At 41.1% G+C, this 20,633-nt stretch overlaps 1 protein-coding gene across 1 annotated transcript in view; it reads left to right on the top strand.

Moving 5' to 3' along the window:
• PHACTR1 (phosphatase and actin regulator 1) overlaps positions 1-20,633 on the top strand; it is a 149,129-nt gene that overhangs the window by 20,464 nt on the left and 108,032 nt on the right. The window contains exon 2 of the mRNA XM_050891272.1: positions 1,476-1,640. Coding sequence (XP_050747229.1) covers positions 1,476-1,640 — 165 coding nt within the window. The remainder of the gene's footprint in view (positions 1-1,475; positions 1,641-20,633) is intronic.

Here is a 20,633-nt window from a genome sequence, read left to right on the forward strand (position 1 = left end):
CAAAAGAATTTGCCAGTCAAAATCTCTGGTGATTCTGTCAGTGTGGAGTGGGTGCACTCATCCCTTCAGAGCGATGTTCTTGCTGAGGTTCCTGAGCCCATGCTCATGGCTGAGGTTAATACTTAATATACTAGAGGTGAAAGAGAAACACTGGGCTGCTGTCTTCAGAGCGGGAGAGGTGACGATCTGTGTCCTGTCTTCATGAATCCAGACTCTGTGTGTGCAAACCACTCAAATCAGTTTCACTGGCAGTGTCGCTTTACAACACAAGCCTGGGAAATGGTATCCCTTAAAAAAAACCAAAACAACAAAACACCAACAACTTAAAAAAACGAAACACAAAACCCTTTCCTGTATGCTGACTGAATTACGCAGATGCTTTTTTAGGGAGAGAGAGTGCATGCTTCAGCCCAGGGCTGGGAGAGCTTATTGCAGCCCTGGCAGCTGTGGCATGAAGAGACCCTCTCTCCTGGGCTACTGGTATCTTCCCCCTGTCGGTGTTTTCCTTTGTGGTCCTGCCTTACCTCTCTCTGTGCCTCTAATCACAGGGACATTATTTCTCAAAACTATCAGCATACATTTTCCCTGCAAATGTGAGGGGGGGACACCATACAATGTAGCTGCGCCAAGTGACCCCCCCCAGACTTCTCTTGCTCTCAGCAGGGAGGAAGGATAATTTAAATTCTTCAGATTTTTTTTTAAGTATTGAGACTATCATGATGTATTACAGTCTAAAGGTTGCAGAAAGCTGATTTTTTTAACAACAGAAGCTCAGTGAAAACCTGTAAGCCCCCCTAGGGAATTTAGCCCTAAGTGTGGACTCTATTAAAATTCTCCAAGTCCCTGTGTTAAAAGGCAAGTATAAGAATTGGAGGGGAATGAGTGGGCAGAAAAGTGGCATTAGAAGGAACCTTCTGAATTCTTAGTACCCTGTCACTAGGAAGTTCCTAACGCAGCCCCTTTTGTAACCCAGACAGTTTTAATGGACATGGTAATGATACCAGAGGGTCATTATTTATCAGGGTCGTTGCTCTTGATAAATATTAGTTCATGGAAATGTCTTTTCCATTGCAAAAAAAGACTTGCAATATTTCTTTTAAGCAGTATTGCATCATTTTTTTGAAGCTTTCTGTCACCCAGTCTCTGTCACGCTTCCCCAGGAATGGCTGGCGGATAGACTGCCAGCTGTCTAGAGCGATGCAGAACAATTTGTTAAAGATTATAACTTTGTTATTGTAATAATCCATATTCCTGTTGAATCTGATTGTTAATACTGATCTTTACAGTAGATTATGGATTCCACTGAAAGAAAATAATGTTAAAATAATAAGGACTACAATTTTTTCCCTTTTTTACTGTTCTCTGTAACCATGGAAAATTTTGACCATCTGTGTGGTTCTCTGATAATTTATTAAAGCGTTTATTTCACTTCCCTCCCCTTTTTTTTTTTTCTCCTTCTCTTGCTGAAACTACAGCTGAGGAAGTGGAAAGACTGGCTGCAATGCGTTCAGATTCTCTAGTACCTGGGACTCACACGCCTCCGATCAGAAGAAGAAGCAAATTTGCTACTCTTGGAAGGCTTTTTAAGCCATGGAAATGGAGGAAGAAGAAGAGTGAAAAATTTAAGCACACTTCAGCAGGTAATAGTCGCGGTCGGACTGGTTTGTTAATCTGGAACTGTTTGCTCAACAAGGCTAAAAATCTGTAATGCAGCCCCAATTTATACATGTTTTTAAGGTTGTTGAAGCTTGGCTTGGAGAGATTTCTCAGCTTCTAAGAGATCTTTAACTTTGTTACCAGCTTTTTGTTTAAAAAAAACCCAAACAACATGTTGGATGCACAACAATTAAAGCGGCAGCTCACCAAAGCTGTATATTCAGGCTCTGCTACTAGAGCTAGAGGGTAACGCAGAAGAAATCTCGTTACACTGATTTAGCAGATTATGGGTAAAGGAGATGGCACTATGAAAAGACAACACTAGTGGAGGATTTGGCCACATTCAAACTCCTGTAAGTGCTAATAGAGGAGTGAGAAAAATGCATGACTAAGGAGTTGACATTGTATTGAGTAACTTGCGTAACCATAAATTATTTGTTCCATTGGGCAGGAAAGATGTGTCACTTCTTTTCTGAGAAAAACAAATCTCTCTTTCTGTCACACCCCTCCTTCTGCCATCGCTTTCTAACACTGCTGGTTTAAGACTCTTTTTAATTAAAAAATAAGTATGGAAAACTGCAAAAATGTGTTTTTATATTGTAAATTGATCTGAGCAAGAATCCCAGATCCAGGCACTGATGCACGTGGTAGAAGTTTGTACCTGGCGTGTTTGTTCTCAAGCTTTGTGATCTATTTAGAAGGTTTCTTTTCTTTGTTCTTCCATGATGACTAATAATTACTACATGTGGTTTTGCAAGTCTTGAGCCTGGATTGTCTGTGAGAAAACATGAATTTTCTTCTGATTTCTTATTGTTCTCACTAGAACTAGAGAGAAAGCAGTGAGGATCTTGCTCCTTTAAGTGTCAGAAGAGGCTTGAGTTACAGCCCAGTGGCTCTCTGACCTGTTTATTGCACAGTGGAAGCTTTCAGGCAGGACTTGACTGTACCTTCTGGCACCCCAAAGCCTGTACTCCTGAAAATGGCCCGTAATTGCGCGAGAAGTCTCATTTAGCTAAGCACGAATTCTTGCATGAGGTTAAATGCAGAATAAGATTTTTCAGGCTTCATACCTGAAGGTGCTCTTTACTGTGTGCTGTTTAAGCTGCTCTCTGATTCGTCGGGCAAAGACTAATGAACTGGAATTGATGGCTGTATTACTCTGAGTGACAATCGTATTTTTTGACTTGACAGCTGAGAAGCTATTGTCACCAAAAATTACGTGTTTCTGCAAAACAAAAGGCTTGTCTTTCATGTTCTGTATTAGTCATAACCATAGTGCAGTGTAGCAGGATTTCCATGAAAACTGTATAGCTCTTAGGGATACATGGACAGTGTGGTGACAGCTACTTTGAAGTTAGTTCCAGCATACTGGGTTAGTTGGTTACAACTAGGAGGATAACCACGGCAGTTCAGGACATACCATGAGTTGCAGAAGCCTGCCTAGTATTTGTTTGTGTGGTTTATCCAGCTCTGTGAGCTGGGGCTGAGCTGCATACTGCTGTGGTTAAACTGATTAGTTTGAAGCTGGCTTGAATACGCCTGCATAGTCTGCTCTGGGCATTACAAGAAGTGTTACGTAGATTTGCCCCATTTACCAAAATATTTGGAAAGTACACAGTGATTAAAACCAGAGTAAAAACATGTATTTCCTCTTCTCAGAAGAATAGGAAGCTTTACCAGACATGCCAGCGTATCTCCTCCCCTAGTAAGAGGGATTTCAGTGTCGAAAAACAGTTTAAAAGCTGGGTCTCCAGGTTGCAGGAACATTTGTCGATTGCAGTACTGGGTTTGATCTCAGTTGAATCCAAAACCTTTCTTTTAAAAAAAAAAATTTCGTTTCTAGTAAGCTAACAGCATCCTGCAGCTGCTCTGCAAAATTGGTATTCCTGTCAGCTCCCCTGCAACTAACTGCAGCAAAATTGACAAGGATGTCAAATTTGCTGAGCACCCTGTAGGAGGCAGGGGGAGAGATTTACTTCTGGACTGTACGAGAGCTGGGGACCCCACAGTTTCCATCATCCCCGACCCTGGGGAATGGGAGTCCACCAGGATCCTACCAGACCCCCCTAGCAATTCAGCAGCATCGGTTGAACCTAGGATGTGTAATACAAAAGATTTTGCGTGCAGAAAACTAGCATTTTTCTGCCAGCATTTCCATGACCTCTCATCTAATACCTCTGATCTCACTGAGAAAATATATTTAGTTTTTATAATAAATCAAAGGACAAGCATTTGAGATGGCATAATGAGAGCCAGCATGAAACTTCATAATACAGGCTTATTTTCTTCTAGTACACTGATAAATGTGATGCTTGGAAAAAAAATATTTCCCATTAGTGTCCTACAGGCATGCACCTAAGCTTCCCCACCTTCATAGAACATCAGTAATTATAAAAAAATAAATACTAATACAAGTATTTTATTAGGCTTTTATTTGCTGCAACAATAGATTCAATTATTTTTAATGTCAGAAGTGGTAAGGGTCAAAACACATGACCTTATCTGTTGAAACTTCCTTTGAAATTAATGGGAGTTTTTTCTGGGAGAGGACTGGAAGAAAGAGAGAGTCAGGCTGATGCTTAAGGTTGAAAGGTTGCCTTTTTCTTGAGATTTCCAAGTGCTAACATTTTGTATCCCTATCTTTATCAGACTAAAAGCTCTGATTATTTATTCAGAGATGAATGCTTTAAAATATAGTTCAGTGGGCAGTGGGCAAAAAAAACTTTTAGGTAATAGGAAAAGTTATTTTCTGACCCCTGGTAATTGCAGAAGATGAGATAGAAAATAATTTGATTGATGGAGGACCTTAACGTTATGCTTATTATATATGGTTCCTTTCAGCACATCAATACTCACGTCGTGATGTTTGAGTGTAGCAAGTCCCCCATCCTCTGTCTTCATTATTGTATTGTCACCGACAAGCAGAAGGTTAAAAGGATGCACGTGTTTCATATACTTTATATGTTTATAGGTTACGTTGGTTTTGATGTCCCTGTAGCGACTATGCAGAAAGGTTCAAAGTCTGACATTGCCGTGGTGCTGACTTAGTCATGAAGGTGAAAGTCATGGTTTTTGATGCAGACATCTGATGCCTTTGCCTTGCAGTTGGTCTGTCTGTGAGCATCATCATTAGGTATTTTGTAGAGCAGCCAGAGCAGGTAGGAAAGATCACACTATGGGGTGGTCTGTTGTTGCAGATGGTAAGTGCCACATGAGCCCGCATCTGGGGTTTGATTTGAGCGACCTCTTCTGCTGGAAGGCGGAGTAGTAAGGGGGTTGTTCAGGACATGCACCGTGAGTGACAGATGGGCTCCATCTATGGACAGGCTCAATCTCAGAGCAAACGGGAAAGGAGATTATACTGTGTGAGGGATGCCAGGGTACCACAGCAGGGCCAGAAACAAGTTAATTCTCACAGTGATCCTCCTCTTGGACAGACATGAAGCTCCCCCCAGCACAGAGCGTTTTTCAGTGTCAGGATTGCAAATCATTTTACCACAGAAGATTCTAATGAAAGTTCTTTGGACACTGAAACTCCCACAGCACAGTATAAATGCTCCTGTCAGTGAAGTTTTATATACAGGGACTTAGACAAAGCAATTAAACTCAGCCACAGTGTTATTCATGCTATAGTCAAAAGTGTGGTGTATTTTTTTTAGCTAACCTAAAATTTAATCTTGCACAGAAAGTGTGGAAACCTTTATTACCATGGAGGGCTGAGGGCCCCTCACAGCAACGAGCAGTATGATAAAGCTGACAACTCTAGCTTTGGGAGCACAGGCAAACTTCTAAATGGCAAGATTGTATCAGTTGATGGGACGGTTTCTTATAGCTGATAAGGAGCAGTCTCATGGCAGAAGCAGCCAGGAAGAAACAGTGAATTTTCTTTGCCCGAGCACATTTCCTTGGCTGGATGCAGCTGGGATGGCTCCAGCAGGCTGCACAGGGTTTTTAAAGCCACGCTGGGCTCTCTGGGAATCAGTAAAGCAGATAGTAAGAGAGAAAGCTGACTGTCTCCTCAGCCAGACCTTTGTCATTGTTTTTAATACCTTGATCTTGTCCTGCTTGCCTTGATGTGAATTTGAAAACAGTTCCTGGGTATGCTGCTGTTTTATTGCAGTGCCATACATGTGCTGGTGAAATGTCATTTCCTGGCGATGTTTTGGAGAAGGAAGTGCTTCTGAAATAAAGAAGCCTGAGGGAAGATAGGTTCTGGGCTTACTTGAAATATTATTGAAGTTTTTTGTCACTGTGTTCATCAAGAGCCAACTGCTTGCAACCTTTCAGAAAAAAGTATTTCAGCTGCTTGTAGGAGTCTGAATAGGGAAAAATGTCTTGTTTCACAATTTCACATTTCTGGTGACCTTCATTTTAAAGAATTGGTGCGTCCGTCTTCCCCATCCTTGCTCTCTGAGTTGCAGTGCTCAGGCAGAGGGGAGGAGGAAGCATGTAACTTGTACTTGGAGGAAACTGGTTGGAATGAGAAGAGGAAAGCAGGAGATGGTGAGAAATTAAGGGGTGTGGAGAAAGCTCAGCTGTAAGTAGGAGAGGCAAGGGATTCAGTGATGTTTGAGTTAGGTATATAGGCATCCTGTACAATGAGCAGAGAAAGTCCAGTGTCAGAAGAAAGCTCCAGAGCAGCTCTATTGCCAAGTAGATGGTTGTCTGAGACAATCAGTAATACTAAAGAGAGAAAAGGAAATCTGTTGAACTCAGCCTTTCCTCCTAGGTACTTTGAAACCTCCCTTCATTTGTGTCCCAGATACCCCTCCTAGAAATACTTTCAACTTCTTCCACAGGGCAGTGAGGATGGATCAGTCCTCTGGTGCCACAGCTCCCATCCCCAAAACCCGTGGGTGAGCTAGCGAGCCGTGTCCTGTTCTGTGGCCAAAGAAAGACATGACAGTGACTTCCTAGCCTCATGCTTGAGGTGCCCTCCTAAGAAGAGGGAAGACCCACTCCTGCTTCATTTAAAGCTTCGTTTGCTTATTGTAGAATTGTAGGGGTTGGTGTTCAGGAACCCGTCTCAACGTGTAGGACTGGGGAGTTTGAAGGGATAAAGACTGGGGCTGAACAAAGTAGACGAGGATATCAGAAGAGCCAAGAGGCAAATCAGTGTGAGCCAGGCATCATCAGTTGGGTTGGGAAAGGTTGGATTGGGGGCCTAGGACTTTCAGGGCAGGTTCATAGGTTGATCTGCTGCCCAAGGGCCTTAGGACCCTCTTGTTGTCTGTACAGAGGATGACAATCTTCTCTTGCTAGCAGTTACTCTGTTAAACTGGAATAGCTGAGGTCTGCACACTGGATCTAAAGATTGAAGCCCGATAGTGTAGGCAGTGCCATGGAAGGGAGCATCTGGGTTTTTTCAGTTTGCTTTTTAGGGAGGGCATACATGCTCTTCCATTTACTTTCACTCTCACTCAAGCCATTTAAAGAAAATCAAGTGTGCCAAAACAAAATCCACTCATGCAACTTTTAGCTGCCCCACTCCCAGAATCTGCATTAAAACAGCCATTCATTTTAAGCTCAAATGCTATTTTTTTCAGTTGCTAAGCCTCAGTGCTTTGGTTTTTCCAACCAGAGTTTTTTAAAAAGTGCTCTATAAAAATTCATATATCAATGTGTTTATATAAGTTAAGTCTCCCAGTCAGCAGAGGAATTGTTTAAATTTGGCAACACTTACAGGCAAGGACTTTCAATGTTTCTAATGAATAGCAAGAAGAAAACAAAATGTGGTAAATCTGTGCAATTAGAGGAACTGCTATTCATAAACTATACCCAGATCATTTTATTCCTACTGCCGATTATTTCTAATTACAATAGGTAAATATTTTGAACTTTGCTTTCCAGAATATTCCAATCGATAGAAATTCAATAATGTCTTGCCAGTGCTGCTCTTAAACCTTCCTACTCCCTTCTGCTTTGCCAGTGATTGCCTCTCGTGATTTCTCATGTAAAACTCTCGGGATGTTAAACTAGTTGTGCTATTTGGGCGAGACCTTTGCCTGGGAAGTGAAGGAGAAGTGCAACCTGCAGACATGCCTGCCCTCGCCTCTGCCTGTACTTCTGGGGAGGTGGTCTATGGGGGAGAGATTTTGGGTGGTTTTTCCAAGTGCCTACCAGGTTATTGAAATCTCTCCGCAAAGGTCCTATTTTCAGCCTGTACTTTGAAAGCAGTGGTTTTGTTTGGATCATTGGCTAACAAGGATAACTGTATTTTAAAGCACTTTATGGTCCCATTCTGTTCTCCTGAATTTTATTTAATAACTACTGTCATCCCATGTGAAAGGTATTAATATTTCAGTTACAATTCCTCTTATACTTTCAGGCCAGACTATCTCTAGGTTTAGGTGTGGACTGAGGTAATTATGGTTTTTCTTCCTTCACCCTCTTATTCTGATGACTTGGAAATGTAATTCTGAATTGGCGTTGAGAAAGAGCGGAGTCTCCCCTGCAGTGTACCTGAGTCTGAAGTTACCCTGAAGCTGAAATACCCCAAAGTCCTGTTCTCATCCGTGATGAAGCCTGTTAATAAGACTGTGTAAAATCCAACGGCCCTTTTGATGTGAGACAGTGAGCAGGCGATACAGACGCTGGTCCCAGCCAGGTATTTTTGCTGTGCTGGAGCAGCTTATAGAGCATTAACACATTGCTGAAAATCACTGATCATTTCCAAGATTTTGGGAGAAGAGAGGGAAATGGCACTGATGTAAAACTTAGTCCAGACTTCCAAAAAGGAGCTCCGGGTTTGTTAAAACCGAGCAATACAACCACTTTTCAGAGTTGCTGAGTGCTGCTTTGTTCACTGTTTTGTGTATTTTTTTGAGGGAGGTGCAAATTGTCATTATCTGAAGAGAACCGCCATTTTGCAGGAACTTGGGCTGTTCATGAATGCACCTTGACTTAAGCAAATATTTTTATCTGAAGGAAATTCCAGAAAATAAGCATATTAAATTGCAGTATTTTCTAGATGAATCTTAGAAGAGTTTTTCTTCAAATTTATATTTCCATTTCAAATTTGAACTAGATATTAACAAGTATAGCTAAAAATTTGAATTCCAAATGTAAAATGACCTGACAGGAAAACATTTGTATTTTAAGTCTGCTGAAATATTACACTGCTTGAGCTCAAGGACTGAATAAAAAATTAAAATCCATTTTCAGTTTTATTTTTTGCATTGATCCAAAGTTGCACACTTGATGTATTCTTAATTTTGGAAGTGAAAAAAAATTATATTCTAGGTCTAAATGCAGATTGCCCATAGCTTCTCTTTGCATGCACTAACATTTTCTTAATGTCTTTTGAGAAGCTGGCTAGAAGTTGCACCAGAATTCATGCAAAACTATAGGCAACTTTTAAAAAATTTGACCTTTTGCCTTTCTATAGGGGCAGCAAAACTAGCCTGTGTATCTGCTTACTGCTGTAGAACCAAAGATCCACAGAGATCTTTAAAGCCAGTGGTCATTTTCAACCATGCAATTACATAAACAGCCCAAAGCTTATGGTGGCAGAAGGTACTTCAGAGCAAGGCAAAGCAGTGGGTGATGTTTGCTTCTTTATTGCTGGAATTCTAAATTAGCAGTGGGTTTAGATTTGTCATTTTAAGCAGATTAAAAGAATTCAGATGCATTCAGAAGTTGCAGATCTGATTTGTACACAGAAGGCACTTAAAGCAGTTGTCTATTTTTATACTTGAATTGCCAAATGGAAGCTCCTGGTTCAAAAATGGGGGGTATAATCACTCCCCCAGGAGCGTGTATTCCACTACAGAGCGGCATCGTTGTGTCTTCCTGAGATCTGCTGCAGAATATTTCCAGGGTTTAAGAAGTGGACTTTGTTTAGCTGGACTGAAAAATGCGTTTTGGGATTGTTCTAGCCCCATGCCAGCTCTAATGGAACGTGTGAGACAAGGCCCTTAAATGTGTCTCTTCTTACAGGAAAGGGATGTTTAATGAGGCTGTTTGGTTTTTATGCTAATTACATTTCCAGCTGCTGTGAAGATTATACAAGGCCGCCCAAACTGTAATGCTGTGACATAATTCTATAACAATGCATTCCTGTTAAAATAATATAATAATACAATTAATCCATTAGAGAACTTACAGCAAATTTTGAGGACTGAAAAATAGATGCTGTTAATAGCATAAGCTTCTGCATGGTAAATGGATTAGAGAGCAACATTCATTGGAGATGTTTTAAGAAGTGTTTTACCAACAAATGAGCAATAATGGAATATCTGGTTGGGGGGAGAGAGAACGAGTGTGTTTGGAAGAAGCTCATTCTTGTGTAAAAAATTGTTATATATCCTCAGCTGCTATTGCCATGACTCATGAACGTATAATCTTCGTCAGACTGGGTCCTTACAGGTTATTTTAGAATGCTTTCATTTAACAACAAAATGCATTGAAGCTGCTTTTTATTTTTAGATTGCATTTGAAGCATGGAAATTAATTAATTTCTAATTAGTATTTCTCAGACTGCTGGCTTTTGTTCTTCAGGTTTTCACTGCCCTTTTTAAAGATACGAGGGAAAATACCAACATTTCATGGTGACATGGAGCCATGAAGCATCTGGTCTGTGATGAGAACAAAGACTGAGCAATAGTGGGCAGCTATAGCGCCAGGTTATCCCAGTGACCCAAAAAAGCTGCAGGTCCTTTCCGGCAGGATGCTGGCTGGTCGCAGGATCCTGCTTTTAAGCAACTCATGCCCTGGGTCATTTTTGTTATTCCGTCGAAGCAACAGCCATTGAATATTGCCGTGCAACTTTGTCATCGGTCAGTAATCTGTGTTGTGCAGGTGCATGTCTTGAGACTCAGCGGAGTCCATCGGTGGCACCGCAGAGGCCGGGTGCTTCAGCTGGGGAGACCTGCTCAGTGACTCCACCGGTTCCCCCGTGCTTTGGTCAGACATCAGCGTGGTCCTCTCGCTCCCAGAATGACGGAGAGGAAAACCTCCCCTGCCTTTCAGAGACTGCTGCCGGGTAGTTTCCGAAAGGGAAATTTATTAGATGTCTTCACTTGGAAGCGCTGTTGAGGAAGTTTTATTCCTAGAATACTGTTTTGCTCTCGCTCGGTGTTTCCCGTGAAGGGGAAATGAAGCAGGAATCCCCGAGGCCAGCATGGCGGTACGTCGAGTGAGCCCTACTGTGTCAGTGACCTGATTGATGTCTGACCCATGTTGTAATTGGGAAATGGGTTGGTATGGTAATGTGAACATGCAGCCCAATGACTCTAATCTGATGGGATATTTTAATCACAGTAGCTGCCCTTTATTTCCATGTCTGTGAACTGCATTAAAAAGACACATACAGCTAGATGTATAGGGTATTGGCAGCAGGGATGAGAATCCCAGGTCCACGGGGATCTGAAACACGGATGGCAGTCACCCAGACAAAACCATTAGCTTCATGAGGTCTTTCCAGGGCTGCTGGGGCTAATATGTTGAGGAATAATAAATAGCTGCTAGAAAGAGAAACTGAATTGCCCTGTGAACAGAGGTTTAATAGGAAAAATCAGCTTATGAATTGGGAATCAAAGATAGCTTGATGAAGAACAGTTTCTCAGAAATCCTGGTCTAAGTCTTATTTATACTAGGGCTTGTTTATACATTGTAACTTGAATTATTTAAACCGTAAATATAAACAGATTAGTTATATCACCATAAGCCCTTGGGTGGATGTTTATTCAGTTCATAAACTCATTCATTTTATTTTAATTCATTAAGGCCAATTCAGTTCTGAATTAAAATGTCCACGCAAGTGTTTAATGTGGCACTGGTGATCCTCCTTGAATTACTTCATTCAGATTGCTTTTCCTGAGCGCCCATGTAAGTAGCCACAGGAGCTAGTGTGCAGGAGAGAGATGATCAGATAACTACCTGAGCTGCCACAAGAGATGGGATCTAGAGGCTCTGTTCAGTGAGAGCTACACCTGGTTACTTGGACTGACCCGAGGGACTAGGCAAAAGAAGTCCGAGGTGGTGATTAGAGCATTTAATGAAGAGAGAAAGCTGTTGTGCTCTCTTCCAAATTCTGCTGCTAACCCATCCCAGTCTTGTTGCAAACAATGCCTATAAATTATTACACTCCAAGTACTGCAGGACTTAAATGCAATTTCACCAGGTCTCCTCTTTTTTTTGGTCAATCTGTCCATGTGTAGGGTCTCTTCAGAACTGCAGCTCACTAAGTCAAGTCATTCAGAGAGAATCTTGGATTCCAGTAATAAAAAGGATTATTAAAAACCCCATGTGACTGTAGAAGAAAGTCTTGGAAACCAAAAGCATGGAAAAAAAAATCTCAAATTCTTGTTAGAAATTGAACTCACTATTTTGAAGAAACTTATGGATTTTCTGAATATATATAATTTGCTTTATTGATACCAATTACATTTTCAGAGGAATGTTTTGGTTCTATAGTATGGTGTCTGTATAAAGAAGATTGGAGTAGGTAAAAATAAGACTTATTTTGGTTTCCATTTATTTGTATAGGCCGAAGATATAATACTATCTGTTGTTAACTACATTTGAGTTGTTTATTATCTACGGGATGTCCCACGCTTTTAGATAAAAGTAGTGGTAGAATAGATCCATGACGCTGAATATCACTCGCTATTCCTTTTGTTCTTGCTGGAGTAGCAGGTATATGTTTCTAGGCTGAAAAATTGAGTATCTTGGTCTCTTATTTTGCAGCTGAATATATGCATGTAGATTTTTGAAGGAACAGACCTTAGTTCCTCTTAGAAAGGTTTTAATTTGATAATTAACACTCTTGGTCCTTTATATCTTCAGAGCTCTATATACATCTCTCCAAGTTAATCAGGCAATCACAAACAATTCTGTTTATCAAAACAGGCAGTAAAAATCATCCTTTTGCTATGGTGAATCACGCTTTTTCAACTTAACCAACAGCATTATTTGCCTATTTAAAAGGAGAAGTTATTAGGGAATTTATGTTTGCTACTAGCTACCGCTTGAGTCTGAAAACACCAATCCCTCACCTCCCTATGTTTTGCAGGAAGCTCGTGGTCTCCATGTGCTCTTCATTAATTCCTTAGTTAAAAGTAGCATGGGGCTGACAGCTGAATGTGCATAGATAAGCAGTACTCTGAGGAAGGTCCAAAGAGTGTCCAGATACGCTTCTGGCTGAAGGCAATGACATGTATTTGTGCTGAAAATGGTTGACAATGGGTTTGATTTTTGTCCTGCTGAAGCTGATGAATTCTCCCCCGTCTTCACTGGGCACAGGGTGCCTGGCAAGCAGTTGCTGAATACCAAAAGCCTTTGCACGTACAGACAGGCCACAAAGGCTTCTGCCAGCTGCACAATCTCCCTTCTGAGGTGCTTTGTTCCCAAAAGAAGACCATGGGACTCGGTGGGTGCTCAGCTCTTTGCAGTAGTAAGCAACGTGTCTGCAGGCCAAAATGTTTCCAGGATGTGCACATGTACTCAAAACGCACCCTTGCAGCCTTTTATATTTAAGTTCTGCCTCAAGACACTTTGAAGCCCATGAATTTTCTATGACCATCATCAAGAATCAATACTGCATTTACACTTCTGTGCTGGCACTTATATTTTCAAAACTGTACATGTACCTCTAATAGCCTGTGTGCTTTATGGACCTGATCGAAAGCCCCATAAAAATGATGGTTGGATTCTCTCTGGTTTTCATGGGCATAGGATCAAGCCTGTATTAAGTAGTCATAGTAGCATTCCTCCCAATTTCATATCTAATGAGAAAATATGCTGTAGGTAGATTAAACATCAGTTTAAAAAAGATGTAGTTGGCTGTGAGTGAAATATTCAGATGGCATTTGGACTAAAGTTTAGATATGCCTGAGTGGTGGTGTTTTTTCTCACCAGCTAGTGGCTTCTTGTACATCATCTGTGGAAGATTTTAGTTTATAGTTCTGGGGAAAAACAACGCAATAATTCGATGAGCAACAGAACTTATGAAACTCAATTTTGTATGGGTTGCTCTTTCCTTCATCTTTTGCTGTTTAATCATGAGCCTGGGAATGGCAATTGGGATCAATTTTCTCTAACCAGCTGCCCAGTTTCTCTGAACTTTAGAAACATAACAAATTTATGGTCTTTCGTCCTGCCACCAACGTTGGCCAAAGTTGGAAACAGGTATTGAAGTTGTCATCTAGGGTGGAACAGAGGCACGACAACTTACTCATTTCTTCTGATTTTTCAGTTGATCTCGAGATTTGTACAGAGGCTGTGCAACAGCATCTGGAACTGTTTGTGTGATACCCCTTGCTTACTGATAAGTAAGTGAAAATGTGTTTCCTCTGTCTTCTCAGTAGCTTTCATAAGGGGTCAGGCTTTGGCCATCCTCATCCAGGTTACCTGGGACAGTATCTTGGAAATGGTTATTTTTATAGTTCTGTGGTTTACTTTCAAGAACTTACAGCCTGTCCCATTAGCTGGGAAGAGCACAAAATCAGTCAAGATCTAAGATTCTGAATTCTACAAATAGATGACATTTTGCAATGTTTGCTCCTAATAGGTCACAAACCTCAGTAATTACTCTTTCGATCGTGTCTCATTCAGCCCTTGAATTAATAGTATTGGAAATACTGTGGGTGCCCTAATTAGCTTGGAATGAACAATGGCAAAGGCAAGGGGTATCTTGGTTGTAGAATAAATAACTGGTGTACTTGTTTTTCACAAGGCAGGTGAATGCCCACCATAACCCCTGCCAGTTGTAAATCCCCTACTGCTGCACAGATGTTGTGTTCTCTGATGATGATCCATAAGTGAAAGTCTCTGTAAATCTTTTCTGGCTTTTATTTACTTATTAACTAGAGGATAATTATAATTCTTTATCTCTGTATTCTCATTCAGCTTGTGCCACAGCTACTTTTTTCCTCTGAGTGGGAGTAATTCATGTATGAAGACCTCTTAGACTACCATCATCGCCAGGAATGGGTGTACTGTAATGGCCTCAATCCATCCTAGAAGGGGAGCTCTATGCTATGGAGAAAGGTTTCCTTCCGCCATAACGGGATAATTCACTACAGTATGCACTGGCCTCTGCCAGGATCTGGTCCATGTTGCATGTATCTCTGCAGAGACAGAGTAGGATCGGAGGCCCTACTACATGTGCTTGCAGTATTTCTTGGTGTACGTATGCACCAGTATACAGCATGTGTCTTGGTAATTCACAGAACCCTGTTCAGTGCAAAAGTGAAGATTATTACAGTAAATTCATGTATATTGGTTTATAAATTAAAAGAATGAAGTCAGTGACAGCTACTCTTCTTAATTAGCAATGGATCTAAACTGGCCTTACAGTCAGGCAGGCAGGCAGGCATCCATTGTTATCTTCATAACATGGAACTCTTATCATGTTGGCAGAACTGATGCAGGAGCTCTAGCACATGTACTCATCCCTTGTAGTAACGAAGTCCATACACTATCTTTTATTTAGATGTGATGTTTATGCCCCAGAAAGCTTGTAGTTTGGAATGGCTACCTCTAAATATTAATGTTGACTTTTTGCACCTGAATCTGCAGAGGCGTTGTGCTGAAACGAGAGGCCAGTGACGCTGTGGTATTTCTGGCATTAATGTGCAGACAACATTTCTGCAGGCTAAAATGCACTGCAAGTAGCTGACAAAACCAATCAAAATCCCCCCATTTGTTAGTCTAGCAGATTAGTCCGTTTTCTGATTTCACTGCAAGGCTTGTGAGACTGTCTTAACTGCCCTCGTTTGAGTGACTGCAGTTAGATCAAGCCAAGTCTCAGCTGTGTCATTCATAGTGTCGCACCTTTTGAACTCATGCAGCTGAGGCTTGAATTGGTGCCACTGAATTAACAAATTTAATGCTAATTCACATTTTGGTCAGGACGTTTTAGGATTCTTGCATCTGTTGAGAGCGAGTTAGCTGAGCTCTTCTTGCAGAAGGTCATGAGCCAGCCCCCTGCCACTACCTCCCATCAGTCAGGAACCACTGACAGCATCCCATGGGCTATCCCATGTGCTGACACCTGAACTTCAGTTTCCAGAGGACCAGAGTCCCTGCTGCCAGTGAAGAGGTAGCAATTTTACAATTTCTTCCTTGTCTTCTGGCACTGGTTCATTTGCTGATTTGAGCTGGCTCTGAGCTCTTCAGGGCAGTCATGACATCTTCCTCCTGGGGTCCTGATCATCAAAATGACCAGTGAGAAAAAGAAGTTGTATTTGACCAGGATCTTGAGGATTAATCTCTGGAATTATGTGCCCTGAGGGAAACACTGGATTTTGTGTGTGGTATCTGTTGTCTTGGTAACATGGTTTCATCCAGGAAATACAGTGTGCATTTGAGCACCCTTGATACCCCACACTGCAATATGAGTTATATTGGTCTGTTTTCTTTCCTTGCATCCCTAGAAGGGGAGACCATAAAAGTGAACATTGCGAATACACAGGATAGAAAAGCCACAGGGGAAGAGAGCTGAGACGCTCCCCTTCTGTGCTAATTGAAAATACGCCAAATCATAGTTCACTGCACAGATAAACGGGAGAAACAGAAGACAGACTTTGAGGATTGCACTATCTAATAAAACCCAGCAGTATCTCCAGAAGAGCAGAGCTCTCTCTTAGCCAGTGTTAGAGCAAACATGGTACCAGTATGCATATTATGAATAAATTGGTGTGCATCCTTGATCTGAAACTCCCTGTAGATTAAGATGAACAAAGCGATAGCTATTCCAAGCACATGTGGCAAGTTATGGGCTAAGTGAAGTACTTGTGCTGCTGGTCTAATGATGTCTCTTGTGCTGCAGAGAAGCTGGATAAAAAGAGGGCTGATATTCAGGAGCCCTAGATCCATATTATAGTTGATTTGTAGCAAGTAGGGTAGAGTCTCCCTATTCATGTAACACCTGCTAGTTCTGTACAACCTTTATGTATATATGCTTATGTCCTACTTTTTTCCCTAGAATCTATACATGTGTTTGAACGCTGTCCCTCACTACATTGCCTCCCCGCAGCAGATGATGTAGGGCACGCTTTTGTCTGTTAAACTCGTTGGTAAAATCTCATCACCTTCAGTGACGACAGGCCTGACCCTATGTAAAAATGTAGTGAAGGCAGGAGGCTTTCTGCTGCATATCTAGGGCACTCCAGTTAGTGAGAAGACCATTTTAAGTAATGCTCTCAAGGAAAGAAGAACACAAAAAATGCATGCACATTTATTAGAGGAGATAACTGTGGAACAAAATTATGTTGTTGAATAACAAAGGGGAAATTGTTTACAAAATGCTGATTTCTGGGTCATCATTTGCTTTATTTTTCCTCTTTGCTTTGCTTGAATAATGAAAATGCATTGGTCCCCTTAGTCTCCAGAAGATCTTTAGTCATTTCCATTTGTTAGTTGCTCATGTGAGTGTTTCCCAAAGTCTTTTGAAGTGGGACTACCTCTGTGTAGGAAGAGAGTCTCAAGAGCCACCTCTCATCCTGTTCCTGACTCCGTGGCATCCCCATGGTAATCGAACCAACTGCTTATGTCGAAAAGTAATATGAGGAAACCACTGAGGCAATTTTAGCTGTCTCTTAATGAAATGTAACAGCTGGAAATCAGGAAGAGCATGAGCATCATGGGACCAATCAGCCCTCTATGGAGAAGCAGCAAGTGCTGTGTAAACCACAGTCAGTATGTCTCTGACGAGAGCAGCGCTGTACTGAGTGGGTAGCTAATACTATGGTGGAATGCTTAAATCCAAACACCACTTTAATTAAATTTCACAAAGTATTGGGCTAGGAAATATAAATTAAGATTTTAAAAAATTGGAACCAATCCTGGGCTGACGTGAGCACACTGACCTGTGTCTTCTTGCCATCTGCCTGAGATCATTTTCGTGCCTTAGGATATCTTCTCCAGCCAGTGATCCACTGTATTTTACTAAAACCTGGGCTGTTTTCCATTCTTTCAATACTGTCTGCTTTGAGATTGCTCAAAGTGTACCCCTGGTGGATTTTGCTTCGTTTTTCCATACTTCATATCATGGGAAAATCCTTAAGTCAGATAGCAGCTTCCTCAACACAGTGCAAGATGGGTCTCCAGTTCTTCCTGCCAGAGATGTCCCAGACAGATGTCGATGGTGTCGTGTTCGCTGCAGGAATTGACAGCAGAAGATGACCTTACCCATGGCAGGAACAGAGCGTGCACAAGAGACATGGGGTGGTTCATCACTTGCATTTCAGCCCTTTTGCATCAGGTAGAATGCCTACAGAAGTCCTGGATCTGCCCAGAGAATAACTCCCACAGTGAAGAAACTGTAAAAGACAACCAGCAGGGCCTCGTCCAAAGCTGTGCTTGCAAGCGCTTGCCTTTCCGTATCTCAGGCAGGCAGCTAGGCCAGGCCCTTGGCTCACAGCATTTTCTCAGCTTGTCTTCTGTCCTGCAGCCCGGTGGGCAGGCTAGGAGAGGATAAAAAAAGCACAGATTGCCTTCAAGTCATGCTAGCCACAGAGCAGTGCTAGGCTAAGATTTCACTTCATTTTATTTTGCAGTGTCCTTTACGACAGCTATGTGTGATCTTTCCCATTTTTTTAAGTAGTTAGCACCAGTGCCATCTGGATAACACAAAGCAGCAAATAACAATTGACTTTTTCTTACATAAGATCAAGTTGTACTTTGCTTTACACCTTTATTCCAAATATCTCAGGTCAAATTTTGCTTGCAGTTATGTCTAGGTATTTCCTGTTAAATCCATCAGGTCGGGTAACATTGGCATTGTAAATAAAAGCATAAATTTTGCCCCAAACTGCGTTGTTCTTCCAGTCCGTTTTAGTCTGTTCAGTTACATGTCTTTTAATTGTCAAGCTAACTCCTAAATTGAAGTGAACCTGTGCTCAGTGCTTGAAGATAAGAAGCATGGGGCAGCCAATATACTACTTATAAATGAGGAACAAAGGTAGAGGCTGAATCAAGACGGCAGGAAGACAAACAAGGCATGAATAGGTGTCTAATGTATATTTGTGTGATTATTGCATACTTACACATGCTCACATGCACTCATTCTTACTTTCCTCTTTCTAGTTTTAAAAACCTAGTCAAAATCCATATGCTGAAGATTTGTAGCACATAAACTATATTTTGACAGCACATGCGAGGTGTGGATTGATGTGGGCAACTACTCTATGAGGTTAAGTGTATTAAGAAACATGTAATCACTCGACTTAGGGAGTGAGCCATCCAGAGCAGCTTATTCAAGGGCAATATATATATGTATATATATATATATTAAAAAGATACTGCGTAGCTCAGTAAGCTGGAACAAGTTGGACAGGCATAAAATGGTGTATGTTCTAGTTCTTACTATTCATGTTTTATTTTAATTTTTTATTTTTGCTATATAATTTAAAAGCCATTCCTGTTCTTGGCCATTTGTAGAACATTTTTAGCCTTGGTTATGTAAACATATGCATATTTTATATTACTTTTAAATTGAATTTATGGATTGGATGACCCCGAGTAGAAGTAAAGGCAATGCGGCACATAATAGTAGTAGGTTTCTGTTTTCAGCTTCTTCTAGCTTTGAAATGAGACATGAGTAATTTAGGGTCTTTTTTCTTACTTGATTATTGCTCCCCCAAAATATAGACAATGAGAAGTCTCTAACAAGTAAAATGTTTTGCTAGATTTGCAAAACATAGGGCTCCTAGTGATATAGAAATAGCTGAGATAATAACAATAACGAGATGTAAAGTGATTGTGTAGTATCTGGGCCCTTACAAGAAAGCACCTAATTCTTCCAGTCTCCTCATGTTTCAGTATGTGATTCAGCAGGGATACCGTGTTTCCTCCAGCTGTATATTAATGTGCACAGACATATGCTATTTCCTCCTCTCTAGGATTGTCAAAGCCCATCAAGAGTTTCAGATGGACAATTCCTATTGGAATTAGTTGCAACTGAAATGTTTAGTGGCCAGGAAGCTAAGGAGAAGTGAAAATTTTCACCACAATTCCTGGTATTTTGCGTATCTGGATGTTGCTTCATATCGCAGTGTTCAGAGGAGCCCAGAACACTCCCAGGCATTCTCAAGCATTACCGAGTGAAGTGCCAGAGCAATGCAGATGAACTGGGTTGTGAATGACTTCATACCTTCATGGGAACATTCAGGCGGGTGAAACCGCACAAACTGGATCTGACAGAATAACTTTTCAGACTTGCACACTGCTTTAAGCTCAAGGAGGCTTCGTAACATGGAGTGGCATGGTGGAAATGGAGGAAGTCTGTGGAAAATAGTCAGTATTAAAAAACAGGCAGGCACCATTTTCAGTGCTGCCAGCACCAATCCATTACAGAGACAGAAAAGAAACACTGAATGGTGGCTTTCTGGGAAATGCAAATCCTGATCAACCTATTTTAGTGCCTCTTGGATGTTTTGATGGTGTGTGCATGTTTACATCCCATTTCTGCTGGCTACTATGTGCCACTTACAGCAGTGGGCCAGTTTGAAGTGATTCTGTTTGTAGTGAAGTTGTGGCTATCTAAACGTGTTCCTGATGACTCCAAGGCAGGGGATAAATTAACAGTCTGCCATTGTCTCAGTGAGCACAAAGGTAGACAGGATTTCAGGAGCTGCCAACCCTTTGGCAATTTTAACATTTGAACTGCCTTCCTGTTTGAGAATAGCTGGTCTTTAAAAATATACCCCTAGGTGTGGTTTTGTGGCATCAGTTTTAGAGGTATATAATGTAGGTATAATTAATTAGATCACTTCAGTGTTAATGAAGTGCTTTTGAAATTCTTGGAGAGCTTCACCTATGACAGTCTGGTCAAAGTCATACGTGTACCAGGTATGTATGAATCAATCAAATTTATTAAGATGAGAATAGGTAAATTTGATGCTCCATCAAAAAATTCATTATGATTTTTCTGAGTTGGGTTTATCACAATGCTAGCAAAACAATTCCAGGGTTTCAAACATAGTAACAGTGATCTTATATTTGTCATATCCTTTCCCTACTCTGTTCCACTT

Source organism: Gymnogyps californianus, chromosome 2, assembly GCF_018139145.2.
Source record: "Gymnogyps californianus isolate 813 chromosome 2, ASM1813914v2, whole genome shotgun sequence".
Classification (NCBI taxonomy): Eukaryota; Metazoa; Chordata; class Aves; order Accipitriformes; family Cathartidae; genus Gymnogyps; species Gymnogyps californianus.